This window comes from Accipiter gentilis, chromosome 16, assembly GCF_929443795.1.
Source record: "Accipiter gentilis chromosome 16, bAccGen1.1, whole genome shotgun sequence".
In the NCBI taxonomy this organism is placed as follows: Eukaryota; Metazoa; Chordata; class Aves; order Accipitriformes; family Accipitridae; genus Astur; species Astur gentilis.
The window spans coordinates 30943872-30962677 of NC_064895.1; the positions used below are offsets into that span (position 1 = coordinate 30943872).

At 48.4% G+C, this 18806-nt stretch overlaps 1 protein-coding gene across 1 annotated transcript in view; it reads right to left on the reverse strand.

The window, feature by feature from the left end:
- Positions 1-670: 670 nt before the first annotated feature.
- PPM1G (protein phosphatase, Mg2+/Mn2+ dependent 1G) overlaps positions 671-18806 on the reverse strand; it is a 28626-nt gene continuing 10490 nt past the window's right edge. Inside the window, exons 4-11 of the mRNA XM_049819449.1 lie at positions 8799-8884; positions 6715-6847; positions 4803-5272; positions 4231-4368; positions 3134-3368; positions 2110-2239; positions 1849-1951; positions 671-1404 (exon numbers count right to left, since the gene is read on the reverse strand). Coding sequence (XP_049675406.1) covers positions 1201-1404; positions 1849-1951; positions 2110-2239; positions 3134-3368; positions 4231-4368; positions 4803-5272; positions 6715-6847; positions 8799-8884 — 1499 coding nt within the window. The 3' untranslated portion in view covers positions 671-1200. The remainder of the gene's footprint in view (positions 1405-1848; positions 1952-2109; positions 2240-3133; positions 3369-4230; positions 4369-4802; positions 5273-6714; positions 6848-8798; positions 8885-18806) is intronic.

Below are 18806 nucleotides of genomic sequence, written 5' to 3' on the forward strand. Positions count from 1 at the left end.
ATCTTCGAAGAGGGAAGACTTGCAGCACAAGGCATTGCTGGGGCACTCTGCCATGAAACAGGAACCCCAGAGCAGCTGGATGAAGTTATGCCAGGTGACCTGGCCTGCAAACCTCATCAGCACTCCCCTGTGCTCCCCACCATGCCAGGTGGAAGGTGAAGGCGCACAGCAGCAGGGAGTAGCAACCGAGCTTTCCATCAGTGGTTTATAGCCCAGGAACTTCACTCCTGCAGGAGCAGCTGCAGTATTGACACACATTGTACAAGCTTTACATCATCCAGCACACCAGACAGGAGCTGCCTCTTGCCCCACCTTGAAGAGAGCACGCAGCTATAGATGGGGTGCAGCACGCTGTGGGCAAGTTAGCTCAGGAGGGTGACTGGTACCCTTGTCCCTTCAGCAGGCATAAACTGTCTCCAGAGACTTGTTTCCTGCTCTATGTGCAACAGATTGTCCTCAGTTAAGCCACCTCCAGGTAATGGAGAGGCAGCAGGCCCAAGCACTGCAGCAGGGGCTGGTGCTCTGCAACCACATGGCAGAAGCCAGCTGCTTCTCATGAGCTGCAGACACATCCCCCACAGTGCCCTGAGACACCAGACATTCTCCTCCCCATCCCACCTTGCTCACCCCCCACCACCTCCAGGAAATAACCAAGGACCAAAAGCACAGCTACATTTTCCGGGCTTTTAGTTTGAAAAAAGTATTGATTGAAAGTGTACAACAGAACGAGGTGTGGCAGCAGCACCACCGCCAGATTGTTTCACAAATAAAAACAGAAAGGGCCTTAAATAATTGGGTGCAGATTAAAAAAACCTCAACAGTGAAAAAGTTCTTCCCTCCGAACAGAAATTCACAGGCACAGAAATGGCAACAACCACACGGAGACAATGGGGGGACATCCTTCTTCTAACCACAGGGCTCTGCGCTCACAGGCTGCCAGCTGTGGCAGGCTCCTGCGCTGTGGCTGGTGGCTGCTCCCGCGCGCGGCTCTGCCCTCGGCTCCCTCTTTGGAATGGTTACAGATGAACAGTGCGACATGCCCTTGCTAACCAGACCCGCCCCCCACCCCCCAACCAGGACACAGACAAACAAGGCCTCTGCTAAGGCTAAAAAAAGGACAAGACCTTGGAGTCTTGAGTTCAGCATGTTTAAGAAACAAGAGTCTGGTGAGCGCACAGCAAAGTCCCTGTGCAAGGCCTGCTATTCCAGCTTGGGCTTCTTGTTGTTATCACCGCCATTCTCTTCTGCTGGTGCTGCCGGTGCTGCCATGTCCTCCAGTTTCCGCTTCCCACTTTCAGTAGGTGGGTGTGTATTACGGGGTTTGAAACTGATAATGATGCAGGTCATGTTATCGCAGCCAGTGCCATCCCCTGAGGTGTCTGGAGCCAAACACTGATCCAGCAGCTGAGGAGGGATGGGACAGGACAGGTTAGCAGAGAGCAGAGACGTGGCACTGTGAATAACCTGAGACACCGGGCCCATTCTACAACTGACAGCGGCTTAGGGGCTACTGGGCCAGAACACCGCAGGCTGGGCTCAAATGCTGTTTGCAACCAGACAAAGGACAGAAACAGCCTCAACAGCCCTGGTTTTCTGAAAGTGGACAGAAATTCCCTTGGCTTGGCAGCAGTCTAGAGGTCAGAAACACTGGTAAGGGTGCCAAAGGAACTGAGTGACAATTCAGAGGTGTCTCTGCTCCTGTTCCAGCCAGTGTTGCAGCCCGTATGCTGCCAGATACCGCAAGTGCTGAACAAACCAGTGTGATGGAGAGGGAGGGGAGAGTCAGGCACCAAACTGGGATGCAGAAAACGCTGTGTGTGGAAGGGATGGTGAAGGTCTGGACCTTACCTCTTCTACAATGGAGGAGAGCGGCCTCAGGACTCCATTCTCATCCTTCTGGGTGATCTTGGACTGGATGAAATCCACCACTTCCTGGCTGCTCATCACATTCCTGCATAGAGTGGAGCAGTCAGAAGGGCAAGTGGAGGGAGCAGTCATACCATAGTGTCTGATTAGCACCCAGGGCCCTTGGGCATTCCCGAGGCCCAGCTCCACAGGAAGACTGGAGCGGTGATGCCCAAGAGACACAATTGCTCCCTCACTACTCACCAGATTCCATCACAGGCAATGACCATGAAATCGTGGTCATCGTTTATTGTCAGCACTTTGATGTCAGGCAAGGCAGAGATCATCTGTTCTTCTGGAGGGAGATTCTTGTTTCGCTTGTAAAAGTGATCACCTGTAGTGGAGAGGAGGATCACTTTTTCTGTGGTTGGGCCCTGGCAGTGCACCCTTGAACAGTGAGAAACACTGCCCTGCCAAACGGCAAGCCCAGCAGAATTGGAGCCAGTGCTCCCACAACCAGAGCCGATCAGGCTGTGAGCACATCAGACAGAAAAACCTGCCACATGTTCAAGGCATCAGCTTTGGCGAGCCCAACACACTGTTGCCATACAATGGGAAACAGGTGCCTTTTGCCAGTTCAACATCTCTTCACCCCAAACCAAGTGCCACCTTCCCAATTCCTGGGGCAACACCAGCCCAACAGCACACAGCACCTGACAACACCAGCTGAGATCCTGCAGCAATGCTCATGAGAGAGGCTATCCCATGTCTTGGAGCAGGATTTGCAGCTCACCCCAGCACTAGCTTGGCTTTGCTGTGATAACACTAGATGCTCATTTTTCAGAAGCTCAGGCTGTCCAGGGCCAGATATTGCAGTGCAATGCCCACATCACGCTGCTGGATTCAGGTCTTCCCAAACCCTCAGTAGCCAAACCTCACTTGAGAAAACTGATTATCAGCTTTGACTGGCATCTGGACTTACATCCTAGGAAGGCACTTCTAGGGCCGCCGCAAAATAGTTGGTGGAAATGCTAGTGTCTCCTGAGATAAACAAACTCCTGGTTTCTGTTCTAAACGTGTTTTTATCTCTTTACACTAGGATAATAATTTCAATGGTTTCGGTCCTTCTGCACAAGTACTCTCCACTCGCACTGCTGCTGCTATTTCCTTCCTTTCTCTGTGTATTTCCCAGTACAATCTCAGCGTTATTCACTACCTGGAAGCACGGATGTCCTGGGCACAGCATTCTGAGGCCAGGCATGCCAACATTCACCCCTGTCTTGCTCACCGATTGCTCTGGAGAGGTTGAGACCACCATTCACTCTCCCATCCATGGTGACCTTGCCACCAGCGTTCTTTATCCTGGCCAGCTCCACCTCATCCTCTGGCTTGTGGTCATATGACATGTCGACAGCTTTGCCACCTTCTGACACCACACACCGAGAGTCTCCAGCATTAGCCACAATCAGCTGCTTGCCCCGGATAAGCGCCACGACAGCAGTTGTTCCACTGTCAGACCCAGGCTGCAAGAGACAAATGATTATGCTGAGACTCCATTCTCTTGCTCCGTATCGGGTCAGTAAGGGAACCAGCACTAGCCACCACAAGCCCAGCAGTGTCCCAAACCCTGAGGTGCTCTGTCTCACCCCTTCTTCCCATAAGCACCCACAGAACAATGGAGAAAAGCCTGAGGAAAGCGTGAAACACAGTAGGAGCATGTTCATTGAGAGGCAGGGTCAAGCAATACCTCAATTCCAGCCTCACAAAGCATCAGTGGTTCAGGATTCTCCAGTGTTCAACACGTCCTGCTATACCCTCAGCTCTAATGTGTTGATTCCAGCCCCAGCCCAGCTCAAGCAGAAGCCTCATTGCAAGCCAGGACATCTCTCCAAAGAGAGCTTGGCACCTTAGAAGCTGTAGTCCCCTTTTCCTGACATCCTGGGTCCCTGGCCCATCCACCAGCACTGCCATGGCCTGAGGAGCCACAGACTTGGTCTGGCAAAAAGCAGTCCTCTGCCCAGAAGCAGCAGTGCCAGCAGAGCAGTCCTGCTACTGTCCTGTACTCTCCTTCCACACCAATTCCCCCAGCAGTTTCTAAGCCCAGCAAACCCAGCAGTGGGGTCAGCCTCTTTCGATCTCAACCTGCTGCCCAGATCCATGCCCTGTGCCTCAGCCTTTTGCATAAAGTCAGGCTGTCAGCAGCTGTGTTCAGCCTCAGGAGAACAAAAGGGATGTTTTATCCCCATCTGAACAGAAATAACTCCTTGCTGAGTCCCCTGTCCGTGTGTCCCGTCCCGTCCGTCCCCGTCCCCCGTCCCCCCCCCCCCCCCGCCAAGTGCCCTTGGCTCCACACTATGCTGCAGAACACAAGAACAGAGTGTGCACCTCCTCTTTCCCCTCCATGCCTGGTAACAACATTTCCTCCTCTTCATCCTCATCCTCCTCTGCTTCTTCAGTGTCATCTTCATCATCTTCGTTCTCTGCCTCTTCACTACTGTAACCATCCTCATCTTCACTGCATTCCTACAAGAAATGAGAGATACAACCAGGAGTCACACAGGACACTCTCAGTGCCCTCCCCAGACAGCTGGTCCCTCCATCCTGGGGACAGATGATAAGTTTGCCCCAGAAGAGTGAGATGACCTGGTATGTTTCCCCCACACCTGATGTCTACAATCAGAGCAGCTAGTTTCAACTAACACAGTGAATGGAGGGATGGTGCATGCAGCAAGACCAAGGGCTATCTATTATGGCCGCTGCACAGATGAGGTTATGTTTCTGTCAGGGTTATCTAAACAATTCCCAACACTCCCATGAGATGGTCTCATAGTATCAGCCTGAAAAACCTACTCCTAGGACACACCTAGGATGAACCAGAAGCTCGTAGCTCAAGTACCACAGTAAGCAATGCATTCTGCCCAGCCAGAAGGCCACTCTGCCCCAGTGCTGTTTCCTACCTCACTGTCTTCCTCCTCTTCCTCAACCTCATCTGACTCATCCTCACTGTCCTCAAAAAATTTGGATTTGGTTGTGCGCTGGGGCTTTCCCGTAGAGGAGCAGGAGGGCCCGGCCTCCCCAGTAGAAGAGGTGACGGCCTCGTCACCTTTGCCTAGTTCAGGCTTCTGCAGAGCAGGGCTGTTGCCTCCAGCGCTGGCTTTGTCTGAGGTGGAGGAAATACCCGTGATTTCTTCATCTGGCTTCCCATTCTTCCTCTCCTTGTGGTCGGTAAGCTCCCCTGGGTCAGCCTCTCCATTCATATTTGACTCCCCATCATGCTGCTTGCCTGTCCCCTCCGCAGCGTTCTCCCCAGCTGGAGCTAAAGACTTGTTTTTGAGGTTCTTGGTGCAGTTTTGTCCATAACGTGTGAGAAGCTCCTCAATGGTCATTGTGGCTTCTTCATGCAGAAGAGCAGCTTCCTCATTATCCACTAAAAATGAAAAGGGGGAGGGGGGTGAGGACAAAAGAGGGTCAGAAAGCAGGGTACATCACCATAGCAGCAGCTGTGCAGCACACGCTGGGTTCAGCAGTGAGCTGCCCTGGCTGGAGGTTGCTACTGCAGACAGGTTTCAGCAATGCTCAACAGGCTGCTCACTAGAGCAGGCACAGACAAATGCAGCCAGGCCTGCACCGTCCCACAGCTTCCAGGCACCGCAGATGAACAATATGCAAATGGAAGGGCAATGGCTTCTAACCACAGCTGATGCATGCAGTCTGCAAGTTACCCTAGTGCCTCTGGCCTCTGATGCTATCTGGCTGACTTGTAGGCAGCACAGAGCGTTTAAATTGGATGTAAGGTTGGAGGGTAAAGAGCCTCATATTTCTTGAGTGCAGGCGCATCTGAAGCTGCGGGGGAAGCAGATAGACCACTTTCATGTGCAGATTTGTTCATTAATACTGCAACCAGGAACAAGAAGTTTTTGTTATAGCAGTTGCTCCATGGGCCTTAAGCACCACAGGGATCCCAGACAGCTGTAATCTAAACACTTATAAACAGATGATAGAATAGCTTTAGGCAGTACCTCCCACATGGGACACTAGACAGAAAATAGGATGACTTTCCCTAAACTATGAGGCAATGACCACTGCTTCCCTACTGACATCCCCTTGGTTATAATCTTCTTTGCTAGTTAATCCCAAAAGGAAAAGAAATACGCATATCCCAAATACTCCTGAAAATACAGGACAAAAAAACCCCAAAAACAACAAGCCCAACCAACCAAAAAAACCCCCACTTTGTCCCTGTCAGCTAGAGAATGAGGGCCAACAAATTCAGCATTTTCAGACCAACATGCAGCGTTGAAGGTGACAGTATCGCTTCACATCTGCTTCAAGGCTAGTCACAAGACATTCATCTGAGAGCAGCACAGGATTCTACCCTGGGATTCACCTTCTAGCTGGCTTCATGGTCTCCCAACTGCTTGCTGGTGGAAAAGCACACTTGCTTCTTTGTGAGAAAAAGAATTGCTGAAGAGACCAGAATCTACTTCAATCTTACCTACAGCTGGTGTCTTGACACCAGCTTGGGAAAGCTAAGCACTGGACATCATATTATTCCACTTTCACAACTTAGCCCACTTCCCAGCTCATAGGTTTCTGACACATCCTAGAACTCTGCACCCCGTAGAGGAAGCTCTACGGAAAACTGTGACAGACTGGTTTATTATTCATAGGATTAAGCTACCAAATGAACCAGAATTCCCCTAGCACCAGCCCAAGGCAATAAACAGTGCTGAGGGGTGGCAGTTCAACTCCAGCTGAAATTTAACTGACAAATTTGGACAGAAAACCTGCTAAAGGAGACCTGGCCCAGCAGCTCTCAGTCTCTGTCCTGGAGCTGCAGTCTTGTCTATTCAGTGGCATCTGACTTACCATCATCTTCATCAGCAACTTTCTCCTTCTCATCTTCATCATCTTGGGGTCGCCCAGCCATCTGAGAGAGCTCTTTAATCACCTCCTCAGTGGTAAGCTTGGCATCTATGGCTAAGAAAGCATCTTCCAGTGCCTACGTGTGAACACAGACATGAGAGTGTACACAGTTTTATCTTCCTTACAGGATGCCTGCATGTCATGCTGTGTAATCAAGTCTCTTCCAGAACACACACCATACAGAATCACAGAATGGCTGAGGCTGGCAGGGACCTCTGGGGTCTACCTGATCCAACACCCTGCTCCAGGAGGGACACTCAGAGCCAGTTCCCCAGGACTACGTCCAGACAACTTTTGAATAGCTCCAAGGATGGAGATTCTGTCACCTCCCTGGGCAACCTGTGCCAGTGCTCAGTCACCCTCACACTGAAAAGCGTTTCCTGATGTTCAGAGGGAACCTCCCAGGGTCCAGTTTGTGCCTGTTGCCTCTGGTCATGATACTGGGCACCACTGAGAAGAGCCTGGCTCCTTCCTCTCGGCACCCTCCCTGCAGGTATTTGTAGGCATGGATTCAATCCTCCTGAGCCTGCTCTGCTCCAGGCTGAGCAGTCCCAGGCCCCTCAGCCTTTCCCCATAGCAGAGATGCTTCCGTCCTTCAGCATTGTGGTGGCCCCTTGCTGGACCCTCTCCCAGTCTGTCCATGTCCCTCTTGTACTGGGGAGCCCAGCACTGGACCCAGCTCTCCTGGGGTGGCCTCACCAGCACTGAGCAGAGAGGAAGGATCATCACCTCTCTCAACTGGCAACGCTTTGCCTAATGCAGCCCAGGATGCCATTTTCTCCCTTTGCAGCCAGGGCATGTTGCTGGTTGATGGCCAACTCGGTGCCCACCAGGACCCCTGAAGCCTTTTCTGCTGAGCTGTTTTCCAGCTGGGCAGCCCCCAGCATGTACTGGTGCTCTGGGGTTGTTCCTGCCAAGGGGCAGGACTTTGCACTTCCCCTTGCTGAACTTCATGAGGTTCCTGGCAGCCCATTTCTCCAGCCTGTCCAGATGCCTCTGCACTACAGAGCAGCACAACCCACTGGTGTACAGCTGCTCCTCCCAGCTCGGTGTCATCTACAAATTTGCTGAGGGTACACTCTGCCCCATCCTCCAGATCATTAATGAAGACGTTAAACGGGACTGGACCCAGTATTGACCCCTGGGGTACACTGGTCATTAATGGCTTCCAGCTAGATTTTGTGCTGCTGGTCCCCACCCTCTGGACCTAGCCACGCAGCCAGTTTTCAATGCACCTCACTGTCTGCTCATCCAGCCCACACTTCCACAGCTTCTCTAGGAGGATCTTATGGGACACTGAGTTGCAAGCCTTGCTGGAGCCCACAGGGGGACAGGATAGCATTCAAAGCCACTGTGCGGAATGGCTCAGCATGCAGGCTCCTCTAGTCAGCAGACAGGATTATTGCAGTCAGCAAGCACAGCCAGCTTGGGATCAGCAAAGCACGATACTTGGGTGTTTCAGCCTAAAGCAAGAGCCACAAACTGATTCAAATTTGCTTTGTAGGCTATTCTCAGTCTAGATTTAAATGGAAGTTCTGGAGGGACTGCCTTCCCCTCACCCCCACTGCTACAGATCCCAGCACCAACCCGTGGGATACCCAACATCAGATCAGGCATTAGTACTAGGAGGGAGAACTACAAGAGAGGGATCACTTGGTGGAAGCAAGACATGAACTAACCTCCCACATCTGATAAAAGCTATACCTGTCCCCCAAAAAACAACCCACCAAAACCACACAAAGAACCAGCCCACACCTTTGACTGGAATGAGCCTGAAAATTAAAAAAAAAAAAAAAAAAAAAAAAAAAAAAAAAAAAAAGAAAAAAAAGAAAAAGAAAGCTGGAAAATAGAAGAAGGTTTATCTTTGAAAATACAATCAACACCTGGTGTACACTTCTAGAAACAAGGAAGGGAAATTAAAATGGAAGACATGGCTGACAGACCTTGGAGGAACAGGGCCCTGCACATAAGTATTGGGTACATCTGCATTGGTGCTTGCTTGTTTCCGGGCAGAGCTGGATTCTTACCTTTTGCAATTTGCCTTCCTTATAGGCCTTCTGGTCTTTGATTATCTCAGGAAGATACTTGGCACAATACAGGGCAACTTCTTCTCCTGAAAGACAGCAGAAATCATTTAATGAAGCTGGTCCTCCCAGAAGCAAAATGCACTCTTGAACAACTGAATTCCTGAGGCAAATCTTGGGACACAAAGCAGAACTAACCCAGATACGGAAAAGTCATGCAGCAACAGACTGCTGGGGATCTCGCTCACACCTCCCAGCAGGCTACATCTCCAGACCAGCAGGATTTGCTGATGACCACTGGCAAACCTCGATGAGCTCTTACTCATCAGCTTTGGCCGATGCTGTAAGCTTCCCAAAAGGGAGCTTAGACCTGTTTTGGCACTTCGGTCAACTGTTTAGGCCCATCCTACCTAGAAAGCTCTATTTTCACATGTAAGCGCAGGGATAAACAACAAGCAGAGGAAAAAGCAAGCTTTTGGTCATGGGAAACTCTCTCTCAGAGTACTACCAACACACAACGAGCAGCACAAAAAGCATTATGTATTCCAGTGTGTGTTCTAGACCAATGACAATGTGATGCCACAGCCTTAAGATAAGCCTTTGAGGAAGATGAGGGTCCTGATAGGCAGAGCAGTCATCTTGGTACAGGAAGGCGTGCATGTGTGCACGGCATGAGTGAATGGTGACCAGAACACCAGGCTGCCGAGAGCAGAGGATCACTTGGACTGATGATCAACAACTCAAACCAAGCACCCACTCCTAGAGCGGCTGAAAGATTTTTAAAAGCCAGAACCACTCCAACAGCTCAGTAGTACTGTCAAGTATGCAACAGAGCACAAGACACATGTTTTGTGATCATGAAGGTGCTATTAAGAGAGGAAGAAGATTAAACAGAGGGAGGGATTGTGAATTTCTGCTGTTCAGCTCAGCAAGTGAGACCAGAAAGAGTAGTGCAACTTGTAAGAGACCAGTCTAGTAATTTAGGTTTTTATACGAGAGGCAAAGAGCAATGTAGGACATAGGAACCTGGCTCACAGGTCATGAGAAAGAAAAATTAGAACTAGAAACTGAGAAACAAAGTAAATGACAGCCACAGAAGAGTGGCAGAGAGGGACCAGGGCAGACCGCAGGCAGGTGGAGGGGTGTACTGCAGGGTCCAGGACCGTGCTTATGACTGTGCTGGATGAGCCATTCTCTACGACAGGGCGAAGCAGGAGTAGTATAAGTGAGTGGAGCATAGTGCTCGGGAGCGTCTCTGCACACTGCTGGCTTTCCTATGGCTATAAGTAAGGTGAGAGTGCCACATGTGCTCCTTCCCTCCTGGCTAGAGAAGGACAATTTTTACAGCAGAGCTGTAACAGCCACTCAACTCTTGACCTCCCTGCTAGCACATCCCAGCTTCCCTCCCTTTCTTCCAGCCAAACAGAAGCTGTGCAGGTAGCTGGGCATGATGAGAAGTAATGCACACAGGAGCAAAGCTCTGTGAAAGAAAGGGGAGCAGGGGAATCGAGGGGGAAGTATGAGAAGGTTGGGAAGGAGCTAGCCATCAGCTTAGCAAAAGGAGAGGCAGAGGGAACATAGTGGGAAGCAAAGGGGTAGTGAGATTTGGGAGAAAGAAACAGCAGACAAGGCACTTTTCAAATGTGCCTGCAGAAAAGGGATCAAGTGGCCATTGACAAAGAACAGAAACCTTGCAAAACAGTTGCTGTTAAAATAGTGCTGCAAAAAGTTCAATGCTACAGATCTAGACAACAAAGAGACTGAGCTCTATTCTGACCATGCTCTCAAAAATGCAGAGTGGAAGGAAGAAGGAGGAAAAAACAAAAAAGGAAGATCACAGAAAAATAAGTGATCTAAGAAACAGGAGTGACCCTAGCATTTTAATGACAACTTAAAAGGGAATACCAAGGTGACCTGACAACCACAGACCTGGCAGAAAAATGAAAGACTGGATGGACCTTACAGGATCTCAGATGAAAAGGACAGACAATTAATGTCCATTGTCATGGGCTTACAGAAGTAGATCTTGCCAATCAAACTCAACCTCTGCTCTTAAAGATACTAGGATAAAACTAAGCATGCTGATATAACAGATTCAGGTAAGGTATATAATGTGCATATATATATATAAAAAATATTACATAAAACTTACACATACATATATGTATATGACAGCACTTTACTTCAGAAGTTAAACTTTCAAGACAGCACACGCAGAATAGATTAAGGAACTGCCAAACTACCAGTCATGAGACAGAACTGAAAAAATCACGTGGGAAGATGTGTTTATATGTAGTCTTGAAGGACTGGCTCCAGATGATACTGTAACATTTTTATCAACAAGCCAAAATAAAACAAAATTTCTGAGAAAGTTGTAGATAGAGGAAGTGGTGAATAACGACAGTGACAGGTCTTCCAGATCACTTGATGGACTGGCGGGATTGAGCAGGGGCTGCTCAGAGAGGTATAGGCACCAAGGAAAATGCACGCATGGTCTTGGACCACAGCAGAAAACCATGGAGCAGATCCAAAAGTTCTATGAGATGGTTCTGGGACAACAGGCCAGGAGCACACTATGTGTGCCCTTTTATTTAGGCTGCTTTTACTTAGAGCGTAAATTAGCAGGCCGTGAAACAGTAGCCCTGAAGCACTTGCAGAGAACACAGACAGCTGCTACATCCTCACTCATACAACAGGGATCAAGCAGACCAGCCTGGCCCAAATGCAGACAGGGCAGTTTGCTGCAGGGACACAGGGCTCTTCCATGGGCAGAGCTGTTTCAGGCGAGTTCCAGGACTTTGCCGAGACCTAGACATGCCAGTGATGCAGCCCCATGTACAGGCTTGACCATTAAGCAAGGCGGTGCACTGAGTGTGCCTCAGCAGTCCAAGGAGGAGAAAAACTAGGAAAACTGCAAGAATATCTAATCCCAAATCAGGAACTACAGGACAAGAAACAGGCCCAGCAGGCTGCTGTCACGACTGCTGGTCATCACAGGGGGCAGCTGCAATGTCCTCCAGTTTCTCTTCCAACTTGGAATCATTCTTGCCTGCCCAATCTTGACCAGCATGATGGCACTGACATCTCTTACTCATCTCATTTTGACACTCTCTGGGGCACTGAACTGCATCATCCAGAGTGTACGATAGATACGCAGGTGTGCCATCTGCTCACAAGCCATACTGTGCCCTGCAGCTCTTCAGAGGCTTCCCCAATGGTCTTATCCCAAACAGGAATGGGGTGGGTAAAACCCTGCATCGCTTGTACCAGGTAACTGTTCTGGCAGAAGAGGACTGGCTGTAGCTACCTGCTGAGATCAGAAAGGGAGAAGACAGTGACCAAAGGGCACCCCTGTCCTGGCCCAGCAGGGTCTGCAGATGAGGCAGCAGCTCTGTGCAATCTGTGCTACTGGAAGCAGCTGACAGATCTAATAATACCAGCGTGGACACCTGATCACCCACCAGATGGAAAAGATGACTGAACATTGCAATCATTCTGCCACAGCTAGGGACAAGGGATTTTCTTCACAGCAACAAGTAGCTTGATCTGAGAAAGCCACTGACAGCTTTGCAGCCTTGGCCCCAGTATGTCCCCTGTAAGCAGGCAGGGCATGGGGCTGGAGCACAGCCTGCAGGAAGATGCTTTCCACAAGCCTGGCAGCACCGTGCAAAGCAATGCAATAGAGAAAGGTCTTGGTCTGTCACCACAGAAACAAGCCCCAATATGAAAAGCTTTGGCAGTTAAACAAGACATTTCTTTGAAACAGGGACACTGAGATTAAATAGTGATCCAGGAATGTCAGATGTGCCTGACTGCAGCTTCTCAAAGACAAATTACTGTAAGAGAGTTTGTAGGTGCCACAGAAGACAAGAAACCATTGCTGCTTCCCAGGCAGCTCCAGCACAGATGTCACAACAGACTTTTCTGCTGCAAACTGATGAGGCTTCACACAGGACCCTTTTGCCAGTCTCCTAGACTTCTCTCTTCATCAGCTGCAGCTCACCCTCAAACCAGGTAACCCTCTGTGAGCAGAGCTGGTTGTCATGGTACTCCATCTCCCTTGCCCAAAGGATACAAAGGTGCTCACTTACAGTGTTTTAACCAAAAGATCCAGAATAACCAGGTTCTCTTTTGGAGTCCTCTGGCCATGGAAGATGATACATGAAAACAAGTCCTCAAATCTAATAGGTGTGTGTCCCTTTGGTGCACAGGAGGCAGCTATTGGCCCAGCACACAGACCTCAGGTCTAGCTGCTTGCACAGCAGTCCCAGTGAGATCTAATGTGTTTTATAAGCTGCCTCAGTAACTCAAAGCACGTTGCTGCCAGTGGCCAGAGAAACTGAACTGGCTCAAGGAATTCATCTTCTACATACAGACAGACGTACTAAAATATTCCATCTTAGCACTTCTGGACCTGTCACAGCAAGAAACCCACCAGATTTTTCTCACTGACATAGCCTTTGTCGGAGTACAATAGAGAAGCTCTACTTCACTCCAGGTCCTAACCTGCACACTGTGTGGCCTCTGCGTACCAGGGCCAGCTGTGGTGAGGGAGCCTTTCTGCAGTTTAGCCTGGGTGCAATCAGCATAATTACCTGGTGGACACTAATGGCTCCTTTCAGTTCATTCTGTAACATGAACCTGGATTGGTTACATTTATGTCAAAATCAGCCTACCCACCACATTTTATCAAGGTCTCACCTTCATTAAGTATCAAGCATCCTCTCTCTGAGGACATCAGCAGCAGGGCTGAAGAGCCAGGTAATTACAAAAGCTCATTTAGACACCTCAGTCCTGCTTGGTGCTCTTCATCAAGGTCCTTCCCTGTCAGTTCCACTAGGGTTCAAAGGATTCAGCCCATGATACTCCTAGCCTGTGGCACAGAATTAGGGAGGAGAACAACTATCAAAAAGACACTAGCTGCAACTGAGTAACGGTGACTCTGTGGACAGACCACAAGGATCTCAGAGCAAAAGACTTCCCCACTCCCTTTACAGCCACTTGCTGCTTTTCTTTGATGGTGCCTCACCTACTACACCACTGGCTCAAAATTAAGTTTCCCTCAATTCTGCAGTTACTGTGTTATACATACAAATTTACACTCTTATTATGGCTGTACAGAGAACCAACAGACAATCCACCAGGATAAAATATTCCCAAACCCACTCATGCTCACCTGGGCATCAGAAGTGACTAAAAGCCTCAAAATCATATCAGCAACGAATTAAATACTCAGGGCTGCAGAGCTTCCTAAGCAGACTTACAGCAAATGGTCCTGGTTGCCCTTACATGTAAAAAGCATTTGAGACAACATTTCCAGCAAAATGGTAAATGTCGGGAAGAGCTATTTGAAGCATAAAGCTCACCTGCAAAGCAGTAAAACGGAATGAATTTTCCAAAGACACAAACACCCAGAAAACAAACAATTTTGTTTAAGCAAGAGAAGGATGAGTGCATGAGTACAATATAGCACAGCAAGGTAAGTGTGAGGAACTGCCACACAGGCTCTTCCCCTCACCAAGGTGGGCAAGACCACAGGACTAATCTCCCCAGGGGGCGGAATGAAGTCTGTTGCTTTTAACTTCAAGACAAAGCTCTACACACTCCAAGTTGTGTTTTAAACTGCGATAGGAGTCCTGGCGCTGAGAGTTTTAGGACAGCAGGGAAAAGAAAACCTTACCAAATGCAATTTGCACTTCTTCACATTTCCCTGAGAAGCAGGACAGAGGAAAAGCAGAGGTACAAATGCAGGCCCTGGTACCCATGGGTGTGGCCTGCCTTCAGCTGTTGGGGACTTCAAAAGCCTTCAGGGGCTGAACACTTAGAAAATACAATTACTCGGCTATAACCATAATACATAACCAACAATGAATCCAGGATCATATCTTCCACACATCCAGTGTGAAACCCACTGTAAAACTCTTAAAGTCTCCATGAATCATTTTATTAATGTTTTCTAGAAAAGCAGCAAGCAGCTAAGTAATGCCAAAGCCTAAGCTGCATTTTTTGCTTAATGTGACACAGATGCAGTAGTAGGAAGGTCTTCAGGAGGCTAGAGTAAAACATGTAACACGTAGCACTGAATTCAGTGAAAAAGTAAGTATCTGGAGGATTCTCCAGAGTGTGTACTTTTATGTTCCTATAAAATTATAAAAAGAGACCGCTCTTCTTTGCAAAAGAGCATGTGGGGTTTTCAGGATGCCTGAAAGACCACACAGAAAGGTGAAAGCATACATGGGAAAGTTCAGGTCTCAGAGCATATTTCTGCATGGCTAGATGCCACTGCCAAAAACTAAATCTGATTCAGTTTTAAAAGCAGGAGTCACATTCAGATGAAATATGGAACGAAGTCAATTTATCTTGGCATTTCAGGCAAGGCTGGCTCCAGAGTACCCAAGACTCAGCTGGAATCTCACTGCAGTATGATTTCTCTACCTCCAGGAGCGCAGGCTTGAAAATGACATGTGAAGACAAGAATGGGCAGCAGCCTCAGGGCAGAAACCTAGGCAAGAAAAAGGCCTCCAGAGATACAGGTTCTTAGATCAAATCTTTTTCAGTGCATATACATGCACAAACCCATCCCATCTCATCTTCACAAGGCTGAAAGTAGAACCCACTCCAAGATTTGATCTGTATTTAGACACATAAACACCATTTGAATATTAAATAAAGAAAGCTTAGAGCCAAATAACAAATAAACTAGCTAACAACAAATATCACAGAATCCCTATGGATTGGAATACTATGCCAAAACAGGAAAAGAAAATTTTTAAAACCAGAGTATCAACTCCCACCCTGAGACAATGACAGGGAGGCAGAACACTAAGGCAGATCAGAAGGCAAAGACAACTGTCTTGGTTTCCACAATATCTAAAGCCAGCTGGATGGCTTTCACCTCTTCAAGCTGACTCAATACACCTTCTCCTTCAACAGTTTCTACAACTTGTCATGTAGGACTCCACACAGCAGCTTTCTACCTTTGATGTTTTCCCATAATATGACAGGATCCATCTGTAAACAGGGTATATTGCTTTTCATTTTCTGGTAATTTATTACACAGAGGGGCCTCTTCAGCACAAGTCACCTCCTCTGATGACGCTCTGAAGTTTTGGCCCTCTGGCCAGTCCATGATCACTTCCAGGATTCCCAGGGAGTCGGGGCTTCCCATTTGAGCCTGTCACATTACCAGTGTGACCCACTTACTCCATGTAGCATCAGTTGCCTGATGCTTAGAGGGGACCCTCCCTTTGAACATCCAGCCCAGCACAGGCAATTGAGGTGCCAAAAGGAGCTATGTTTCAGTACCAACCACTTCTGAATCAGCTTGAATACCTTCATATGCTGCTAATATTTCTTTTTCAGTTGGAGCATAACGGGCTTCAGATCCCCTATATCCCTGGCTCCAAACCCCTCAAGGTTGACCTTGAGTCTCTCGGCAGGTGTGGCTGTTAGCCCTGGCTGAGGTATAAAGCATGTTTTTCACATCTTGTCCTGTCCAGACTGTCCCAAGTGCTACTGAACAAACTATCTCCTGTTTAATTTGTTCAAAGGCTTGCTGCTGCTCAGGACTCCATTCAAAGCCATTCTTCTTCTGGTCACTTGATAGAGAGGGCTTACGATCAGAATATAACCTGGAATATGCATTCTCCAAAAACCGACGGCACCTAAGAAAGCATGTGTTTCTTTTTTGTTAGTTGGTGGAGACGTAGCTGTTATTTTATTGATCACATCCATTGGGATATGACAATGCCCATCCTGCCATTTTATTGCTAAAAACTGGATTTCCTGTGCAGGTCCTTTGACGTTACTTTGTTTTATAGCAAAACCAGCTTTCAAAAGAATCTGGATTATGCTTCTCCCCTTCTCAAACACTTCCTCCACTGTCCCACACAATGATGTCATCAATACACTGCAGGTGTTTGGGAGCTTCACCTTCTTCCAGTGCAGTCTGTATCAATCCACGAAAACAGTAGGACTGTGTTTCCACCCCTGGGGCAGTCAATTCCAGGTGTACTGGGTACCCCTCCATGTGAAAGCAAACTGTGGCCTGCACTCTGCTGCCAAAGGGGTTGAGAAAAACACACTGGCGATATAAATTGTTGCATACCACTTGGTGGGCTTTGACTCCAGTTCATACTGGAGTTCCAGTATGTCTGCTACGGCAGCGCTCAGCAGCAGTGTGACTTCATTCAGGCCTCAGCAGTCCACTGTTAGACTCCACTCTCCCGTTAGATTTTTGCACTGGCCATATGGGACTGTTAAAGGGTGAATGAGTCTTACTGATCGCTCCTTGGCTCTCCAGTAGCTGATCAGCTTATGGATTGGAACCAGGGAGTCTCGACTGGTGTGATATTGTTGCTGGTGCACTGTCACGATAGGAATTGGCACTTGCTATTCTTTAACCCACGGCAACCCCACCACAGACAGGTCCCCTGAGACCAGGAAAGCTAGACAGCTGTTTAATCTTCTCCGTACTCAAGCAGCTATACCAAAACCCCATCAGTACCCTTTTGGGTCTCTGAAGTACCTTCTCCTGAGGTATTCTATGCCAAAGATACATGGAGCTTCTGAACCAGCCACAATAGGATGCTTTTGCCACTCATTCCCAGTTAGGCTCACCTCAGCCTCCAACACATACAGTGTTCTTGGGATCCTCCTGTCACTCCAGAAATACAGATAGATTCCGCCCCTTTGTAATCTGACGGCATTAGAGTACATTGGTGTCCACTAGAGTTTTATACTCTCATGGGGCTGATGTGCCAGGCCACTGAATTTGCAGAGTCCAGCAAACCCAGTTGTCCCTTTCCTCTGCCTGGCCAAAGGCAGGGCCTCTCTATTCCTGGTTTGAGTCTTCATTACTTGATTTTTGTAACTGTAAAACATAAGTCCCTTCATCAGGGTCAAAAGTATGATCAGCCTTTCTACTCTGCCCAACAGACACTGGAGCAGTAATTTTCCCAGATGGATGCTTTTTGGCTGTTGTTTTTACTTGCAGTTCCTGTACCCAAGTTTCTAGTCTCCAGGTAGATTCACCATCCCACTTCCTCACGTCTTACCCCTGGTCATGCAGGAAGAACCACAGGGTTGCATATGGTGTACACCTCTGGTACCCTCTCTCTTTGAGCAGAAAAAGGCTGACTCTTAATAGCTGAGGCCTTGGCTGGAGTCTGTGAGGAAGACCTATCCTTCTCTGCTTGCTCGGACGTTTTTTGGGTCAGCCTGTCCACATCTGAGACACAGGCCCACATGCAGGAAGCAAGATTATCTTTGTATTTTCGGAGTTGCCTGTCCAGTTCATCTATAGTTGGTGCCTCCGTGTCTGTTCAGCTCATCATGGCCAGGGTGTGGGTGTATGACATCAGTGCATTTCGTACAAACTTTTGCCACATGGATCACGTGCACCAGATTTCATCCAGGTCTTTGGATGCCTGGGTGTCATCCAGGTTGTTATAGATTACCTCCAACACAGCTAATTCCCTCAGACACTGGATACCTCCCTCAATGTTGGTCCGTTTGCTCTGGGAATTTGCAAGTTCTTCCCTGAAGGGATACCTGTTCTTCACACTTGACAGGAGTCACTGCCAAAGACTGAGGACTCCTGCCTTCTTTCCAATCCCTTTGTTAATGGCCTTATCCACAGCAAGGGATCCCAGCTGCTGGGCTTCCTCACCCTCTTAATTCCTGACTACTGGCCCCAATATCTCAGCATCAGAGTAACCAGATGAGAATTAGCTCACCTGGTTGATGGCTAAAATCTTTTCACACATCTTGCAGCTTACTTAGGGATAGGGTGGTTTCTGTCTCATTTATGATTTCAGTCTCTTCCTCTTCCTGTTCTTGTGACTGCTCTGCTGCAGAACAGGCTGCCTCTTCTGATTCTTTCTCCTGCTCTGTCTTAGGAGAAGCTTCTCCATCCCTTACTAAATGAGCTGACTTGCTGACTTCTGCTTCCATTGTTTCTTTTTAGTTATAGGGACAGCTGATATAGTGTCTGGTTTAGCCATAGTGTCT